The sequence below is a fragment of the Entelurus aequoreus genome, linkage group LG03 (assembly GCF_033978785.1).
Source record: "Entelurus aequoreus isolate RoL-2023_Sb linkage group LG03, RoL_Eaeq_v1.1, whole genome shotgun sequence".
Classification (NCBI taxonomy): domain Eukaryota; kingdom Metazoa; phylum Chordata; class Actinopteri; order Syngnathiformes; family Syngnathidae; genus Entelurus; species Entelurus aequoreus.
The window spans coordinates 73,671,813-73,680,906 of record NC_084733.1 but is presented as its reverse complement, the minus strand read 5'-3'; the positions used below and the strand labels follow the sequence as shown (position 1 = coordinate 73,680,906).

The 9,094-nt window shown below is 38.5% G+C and overlaps 1 protein-coding gene across 1 annotated transcript in view; it reads right to left on the bottom strand.

The window, feature by feature from the left end:
- Positions 1-1,108: 1,108 nt before the first annotated feature.
- The window catches only part of snx33 (sorting nexin 33), a 55,804-nt gene continuing 47,818 nt past the window's right edge, over positions 1,109-9,094 (bottom strand). Inside the window, exon 2 of the mRNA XM_062042730.1 lies at positions 1,109-8,920. Coding sequence (XP_061898714.1) covers positions 8,667-8,920 — 254 coding nt within the window. The 3' untranslated portion in view covers positions 1,109-8,666. The remainder of the gene's footprint in view (positions 8,921-9,094) is intronic.

Genomic DNA, 9,094 nt, shown 5'->3' with positions numbered 1-9,094 from the left:
TTAGATCATCTAATTAATGCCATGAGGGCAGCCTTCGTCATCACAAGCGCTCACCATGACATGCTAGCATTGCTAACTTTGTCCATAAGACAAATGTTTTTGTTTTCCACCAAGCAGCACCTTGTTCAGTCCCGTACACCTTTTTTTTTGTTATGACTGTTAGAATATTTCACCACCAGGGGGCGGTACTAATGTCTAGGTGTGATCAAACCTTAAAGGCTCAGGTCAGTTTGGGAGAAGATCTGATCATCTTAAGTAGTGGTCCCCAAACTACGGGTCGCGGGGAAATCGCAAATTAAATTTAAATAAATGAAAAAAAGTTGCTTTTTTTGGTTGTTTTTTTTTAATCTGTCCTTTTTAGCCCATCCATCAATCCATTTTCTACCGCTTGTTACTCTCAGGGTCTCCTAGCCGCTCAGTGAGCGGGCTGCAAGAGAATTTAAAAAAATTTGGGCGGGGGCCAAGCTTTATATATATATATATATATATATATATATATAAATATATATATATATATATATATATATATATATACACACACACACACATACATACATACATACATACATACATACATACATACATATATATATATATATATATATATATATATATATATATATATATATATATATATATATATATATATATATATATATATATATATATATATATATATGTGTGTGTGTGTGTGTGTGTGTGTGTATATATATATATTATATATATACACACATATATATACACATTTCCAGTATATACACACATATACAGTATATACACATATATATACACATATACAGTATATACACACATATATATATACACACATATATATATATATACACATATACAGTATATACACACATATATATACATACATATATATATATATATATATATACACACATATATATATACACATATACAGTATATACACACATATATATACATACATATATATATATATATATATATATATATATATATATACACACATATATATATATACACATATACAGTATATACACACATATATATATATACACACATATATATACACGTATACAGTATATGCACACATATATATATACATATATATATACACACATATATATATATACACATATACAGTATATACACACATATATATATACATATACATACACACACATATATATATATATAAACATACATATACAGCACCCGGACAAATTTCCTTAACCCAATGCGGCCCCCGGGTCAAAAAGTTTGGGGACCCCTGATCTAAAGTGAGGTAAAGACAGTTTGATGGTTGATGGCAAAGTGCAGTTTTCACCACCAGGCTCCGCCCACTAAAGATAGTCATGCGTACGGCACTTCAGGGTGACATCATGGTCATTTGTACCGATTAAAATCAAGATCGGAACTGGTGGAGCCAAGTATATAACGTTTCCTGTTTTGTGGCTAACTATCAGACCAAATGTTCCGCGCCAGGCCACGCCCACATCCTGTCATAAGCAGCATTTTTTTCGCAATTGATCATCCCCCATCAGTTTAGTGTCTGTATCTGATCACCAAAAGAGCAGAAATGACAGTTTGATTGGTGCTGGCAAAGGGCGGTTTTCACCACAAAGTTTGGCGCCATGCTACGCCCACATCTTATGGCGTAGGCAAAATTTGTTCACGATTTTTCATGGCCCACGTGTGTAGTATCTGTCATTTTAACCGCAGCTCATTTGGTCAAAGTCCCGAGGGGGAGTTCGGTAAAGTACCATCTCTGTTTCAAGATGGCCGACTTCCTGTTTGTTTTCAGATATTACTTTTTGGCACCCTTTTCTGGGTACCAAACACAGTGCTAGGGTAACCGAAAAGTTTGTGTTTCTATAGGCACACGCTGAGAATATTGCAACCATTTTTTTTGTCACCCTTATTCTCCGGTTTGCAGTTTTCATCATGGGAATGTTGCTAAAATAACTGATATGGAATGTTGGGGTACCAAGCACAGGGATCGTGTAGCATTTCTATCGGCACACGTTGAGATGACTGCCAAAAATAATGGGGGGAAAATTGGGGGCACCCTATTTCTTTGTGGTACTGGAAGGTTTTTATTTCCATCACCAAAAGTTGAGCTGTTTGCCAAAAAATAATGGATACATTTTTTTGGCAGCCTCATTCTTCGGGGTACCTCAGGGTTTGCATCGAATTTCGCCCAAAAATCTCATCTGGTATGTATTTGTTTTGGCACCTTTCTGTTAGGGTACCAAGCAAAGGGATAGCGGACTTAAAAGTGTGTGTTTCTCTGGGTACACAGTGAGATGATTGCCAAAAATAATGGAGAAAAAATGTGGACACCTAACTGTTTGATTTACGGGAAGGTTTGCGTTTTCATCATCCGAATGTTGCTAAAATACAGTAACTGATATGGAATGTATCTATTTTGGCACCTTTTTTGTTAGGGTACCAAAGGCGGGGATAGTGTACCTAAAGGATTGTGTGTCCATCATCAAAAGTTGAGCTGATTGCCAAAAAATAATGGACCCATTTTTTTGGCAGCCTCATTCTTCGGGGTACCTCAGGGTTTGCATCGAATTTTGCCAAAAAAGATGATTTGGTATGTATTTGTTTTGGCATCTTTCTGTTAGGGTACCAAGCAAAGAGATACTGGAATTAAAAGTGTGTGTTTCTATCGGCACACATTGAGATGATTGCCAAAAATAATAAGGAAAAAATGTGGACACCTTACTGTTTGTTTTACGGGAAGGTTTGCGTTTTCATCATCCGAATGTTGCTAAAATACAGTAACTGATATGGAATGTATCTATTTTGGCACCTTTTTTGTTTAGGGGCCAAAGGTGGGGATAGTGTACCTAAAAGGATTGTTTGTCTATCATCAAAAGTTGCGCTAATTTCCAAAAAATAATGGCTTAATTTTTTGGGCACACTCATTCTTCGGGGTACCTCAGGGTTTGCATCGAATTTCGCCAAAAAATCTCATCTGGTATGTATTTGTTTTGGCACCTTTCTGTTAGGGTACCAAGCAAAGGGATAGCGGACTTAAAAGTGTGTGTTTCTCTGGGTACACAGTGAGATGATTGCCAAAAATAATGGAGAAAAAATGTGGACACCTAACTGTTTGATTTACGGGAAGGTTTGCGTTTTCATCATCCGAATGTTGCTAAAATACAGTAACTGATATGGAATGTATCTATTTTGGCACCTTTTTTGTTAGGGTACCAAAGGCGGGGATAGTGTACCTAAAAGATTGTTTGTCCATCATCAAAAGTTGAGCTGATTGCCAAAAAATTATGGATTCCTTTTTTTGGTTTGCATTTCAATTCATCAAATTTCGGCAAAAAAGCTGATCTGGTATGTATTTGTTTTGGCACCTTTCTGTTGGGGTACCAAGCACGGGGATATTGCGCCTAAAGGTTTGTGTTTTTATTATCACAAGTTGAGATGATTGCCAAAATTAATTTTGGCACCCTTATTCTCAGGAAGGTTTGCATAATCGAATGTCGCCAAATTATTTTGGCACCTTTCTGTTCTGCTACTAGGCACAACCTTTATGCTAGGGTACCAAGCAAAGGGATAGTGGACTTAAAGGTGTGTGTTTCTATCGGCACACATTGAGATGATTGCCAAAAATAATGGGGAAAAAAATTGGAAACCGAAGAGTGCTTAATTACCGAAAATGTTGTGTTTGTTTTACGGGAAGGTTTGCGTTTTCATCATCCGAATGTTGCTAAAATACAGTAACTCATATGGAATGTATCTATTTTGGCACCTTTTTTGTTAGGGTACCAAGGACAGGGATAGTGTAAAGGATGGTGTGTCCATCATCAAAAGTTGAGCTGATTGCCAAAAATAATGGATATGTTTTTTTGGCAGCCTTATTCTACAGGGTACGGAAAGGTTTGGGTTTCAATTTATCGAATGTCAATAAAATAACTGATTTGGAATGCATCTGTTTTGGAACCTTTCTGTTGGGGTACCAAGCACTAAAGGTTGGTGCTTTCATTATTAAAAGTTGAGATGATTGCCAAAATTAATTTTGGCACGCTTATTCTTTTGCATAATCCAATGTCGCCAAATTAAGTTACCCAGAATGGGAACATTTTGGCACCTTTCTGTTCTGGTACTAGGCACAACCTTTCTGTTAGGGTACCAAGTAAAGGGATAGTGCACTTAAAGGTGTGTTTCTATCGGCACACGTTGAGATGATTGTCAAAAATAATGAGGACTTTTTTTTTGAGCACACTTATTCTCCGTGGTACTGGAAGGGTTGTGTTGCCATCGTCAAAAGTTGAGATGATTGCCAAAAATAATGGACCCATTTTTTTGGCACCCTCATTCTTCAGGGTACCGTAGGGTTTGCATTAAAATGTATCGAGTTATGCCAAAATAGCTGATTTGGAATGTATCCGTTTTGGAACCTTTCTGTTGGGGTACCAAGCACGGAGATAGTGTACCTAAAGGTGTGTGTTTCTATGGACACACATTGAGATGATTGCCAAAAATATTGGGACAATTTGAGCATCCTTATTCTCCCCAGTTGTGTTTCCTTCATCAAAACTTGATATGATAAGATACATTTTTTGGCAACCCTCATTTTTGCGTTTTAATTGCTCAAATTTTGCCAAAATAGCTGATTTGTAGTGTATCCGTTTTGGCAGCTTTTTGTTAGGGTACCAAACACGGGGATAGTGCACCTAAAAGATTGTGTGTCCATCATCAAAAGTTGAGAGGATTGCCAAAAACAAGGGATACATTTTTTGGCACCCTTATTCTACGGGGTACGGGAAGGTTTGGGTTTCAATTCATCGAATGTTAATAAAATACCTGATTCGGAAAGTATCTCATTTGGCAGCAGTCTGTTAGGCTACGGGGATAGTCTACCTAAAGGTTTGTTTTTATCGGCACACGTTGAGATGATTGTCAAAAATAATGAGGACTTTTTTTTTGAGCACACTTATTCTCCGTGGTACTGGAAGGGTTGTGTTGCCATCGTCAAAAGTTGAGATGATTGCCAAAAATAATGGACCCATTTTTTTGGCACCCTCATTCTTCAGGGTACCGTAGGGTTTGCATTAAAATGTATCGAGTTATGCCAAAATAGCTGATTTGGAATGTATCCGTTTTGGAACCTTTCTGTTGGGGTACCAAGCACGGAGATAGTGTACCTAAAGGTGTGTGTTTCTATGGACACACATTGAGATGATTGCCAAAAATATTGGGACAATTTGAGCATCCTTATTCTCCCCAGTTGTGTTTCCTTCATCAAAACTTGATATGATAAGATACATTTTTTGGCAACCCTCATTTTTGCGTTTTAATTGCTCAAATTTTGCCAAAATAGCTGATTTGTAGTGTATCCGTTTTGGCAGCTTTTTGTTAGGGTACCAAACACGGGGATAGTGCACCTAAAAGATTGTGTGTCCATCATCAAAAGTTGAGAGGATTGCCAAAAACAAGGGATACATTTTTTGGCACCCTTATTCTACGGGGTACGGGAAGGTTTGGGTTTCAATTCATCGAATGTTAATAAAATACCTGATTCGGAAAGTATCTCATTTGGCAGCAGTCTGTTAGGCTACGGGGATAGTCTACCTAAAGGTTTGTTTTTCCATCATCAAAAATGTATATGATTGCCAAAATTAGTGGATTCATTTTTGGCACCCTGTTTTGTTGCCAACATAACTTAGCTGGAATGTATACATTTTGGCACCTGTTAGAATCCTAGGCACATGTATAAGTACTTAAAGGTGTACGTTTTTAAAAAATTGTGATGATTGCCAAACATAATGGATACATTTTTTTAGCCCCACTATTCTTAATGGTACCGGAAGGTTTGCGTTTTCATCCTCAAATGTTGCTAAAATAACTGAAGTGGAATGTATGTGTTGGCACATTTTTGTTAGGGTACCAAGCACGGGGATAGTGTACTTAAAGTTTGGTGTTTTTATTCGCACACAGTGAGATGATTGCCAAAAAAATAATGTAAAATTTTTTTGGGCACCCTTAGTCTTCGGGGTAGCGTAGAGTTTGCATTTCAATTCATAGAATATCGCCAAAATAGCTGATCTGGAATGTGTTCGTTTTGGCAAATTTCTGTTAGGGTACTAAACGTGGAAGGATTGTGTGTCCATCATTTAAAGTTGAGATGATTGCCAAAAAAAGAAACGCTTATTCTACAGGGTATGGGAAGGTTTGCGTATCAATTTAAAATAATAATAAAACAACTGATTTGGAATGTATCTATTTTGGCATCTTTCTCTACGGAACCAAGTACGGGAATAGTGTGCCAAAAAGTTTGTGTTTCCATCATCAAAAGTTGAAATGATTGCCAAAATTAATTGATCCATTTTTTGGCACCCTTATTCTCAGGAATGTTTGAGTTTGCATATTCAAATGTCGCCAAAACAAGTTATCCGGAATGGAAACATTTTGGCACCTTTCTGTTCTGGCACGAGACATAAGGATAAGCGCTTAAAGGTTTGCGTTTACATCATTAAAAATTGAGATGATTGCCAAAACTGATGCATGATCCAATTTTTTGGCACCCATATTCTTCGGGGTATGCAAAGGTTTGTGTTTTCATCATCGAATGTTGCTAAAATACCTGCTATGGAATGCATGTTTTAGCAACTTTCTGATAGGGATAGTGGTGATACCACTTTTTGGGATGCCAAGCTAAGTGGTGAGGGACCTAAAAGTGTGTGTTTCCATTGTAACACGTTGAGTACCAAAACAGTTTATCCGTGTGATACCACTTTTTGGAAACCTTTGGTTGAATGTGGGAACTAAAATACTATCATGTACCACTTTTTGTTAGCATATACTTTATAAGTTGAGAAGAGAACCAAAACGGTTTATCCGAGGGGTGTCCAAACTTTCTCCAGGGAGGGCCACGTAAATAAAACTTGAAGTCTGCGGGGGCCACTTTGATACGTTTTGTACATTAAAATTATTCAAACCAAAACAATGTAGGTCAGTCAATATATGCTCAACTTTTTGAACACAACATCCATATCTTAGCTTTGTGTTATTGGTAACAAGTAATATTCTATGTAATTCTGCCTTAAATTAAGCATTTTAAATCATAAAAATGGCTAAATGAACCAAAAATACCAATACTAAAGAAGTATTGGAAACTAGACAAGACCAATACAATTAGCCAATGCTGTTCAGTATCCTGGCCACTGATTGGCTCAGCCTCAGGAAGCATTACTAACTTGCATGCTAACTTGTTTAGCAAATTTTGCAGCCAAACACCTCAGAGTCATATAACTTGGTACTTGACACATGCGAACTGTTAGCATGCTAACATTACCATGCTAACTTTTTTTCACCTCAGAGTCGTTCTATTTGGTACTATATACACGCTAACTGTTAGCATGTTAATTTTTTTTTTAAATAAATTTGCATGCGTACACGTTATAATCATATAACTCGGTGCTTGGCGCATTCTGTTAGCACGCTAACGTTAGCATTTAGGTTTCTCTTGCTTATTTCAGTGTTCACGCGCAAATGTTTTGTTTTTTCGTGTAGTAATCTAATTCTAAATGTGTTTATTTTGTTTTTATTATGTGTCGCAGGCCAATGAACCCCAAACTGCTTTGGACACCCCTGGTTTATCCGTATGATACCACTTTTTGGCATCCTTTGGTTGAATGTTGAAAGGGAAAATAATAAGTATTACTTTTTGGTAACCTTTCACTGGTATAGCAAGGGCAGGAGAAAGGTACCAAAAAGTTAGCATTTGCAGCCCCATAAGTGGTGATAATAAACAAAATAGTTTATTTTATTCTACTTTTTGGAACCCTGCAGTTGTGTGGGGGGGACCAAAATAACTGGGACCACGTTTGGTACCTACTGTGTATCAAGCAAGGTGCCAAAAATGTTGCTATTACCAAAATTATTCAAAAATATATTTATCCATATGGTAACACTTTTTTTTTGGGACCCAGCTGTTGGGCGGGCTACCTAATTCAGTTACGGTGCCAAAAAAAAAAAGTTAGTGATTTATCAGTTTTTGGTACCCTTCCATTGGGGCACCAAACACAAACATACAGTAGGGTACCAAAATGTTTGTGTTTCCATCATAAATTGAGGAGAGTACTAAAATAGTTTGTCTACCACCACTATTTGGAACAATTCAGGTGAGTCGGTGGGACCAAAAAAAAACAAAAAACGGGTACGAGATGAGTCAGGTTTTGGCACCCTTCCATTGGGGGTACACGGCACAGTGATAAGGCACCAAGTTGAGGAAAAGTTTTTTTCTGTTGTATGAGTTACCAAAATAAAGTGCCAAGAAAACTGGTCAGTGATGCATCGGGATACCACACACAGACATGGTTTTGTGTTCCCGTCGTCAGAAGTCGGTAAGGGTGCCAAAGCGTACCGAGCTGAACCGGACCGCCTGGTGGAAAGCGCGACATGAAGGCACATCGGCAACAACGTGACGGTGTGATCAGTAGGTGGTCCACGTAAGGGGGCGGAGTCTGACAAACAGGAAAGAGTTGACCATATTTGGGTACGGCTGAAGCCAATATGGTTGTCAAAGTGCATTCAAAGGGGATTGAATGGGGGTCCACACTGGGAACAGGGAAGTATTGAAAACCTGTACCTTGACGCGGTAATACTTTAAATTATGACGCGTACTGCGAGTACGCCCTACCAAATCCTTCTTAGAGACATTCGTACATGCGCAGCGAGCGCTCCAGTTGCTGCACCACGCGCTGGTAGAAGGCGATCTGCTCCCTGAGGTACGCCTGCATCATGTCTTTAAAGTCCACCTCGCGCTGCCTGTGGAAGTGGCTCATCTCCGCCTGCAGCGCGAAGCCCACCGTCCGGCAGCGCTTACGGATGCCGTCCGCCTCGTCCTGGTCCATCTTGCCCTCGTCCGTCATGCGCTGGCTCTCCTTCACCTTGGCGAAGGCACCTTGGAGGCGACAAACAAAAGATTTTGGGTCTCGTCAACATGACTGGCGAGTACAGCCCTCACGTTTTATTACAACTTGTTCTCAAACTCAGCTCCCAAAGTTCCACCATAAGGAACAACATTGAAACACAGTAGCGTAGTAGGCCTAAGTATTCCCTAACAACAAGGCCCAGG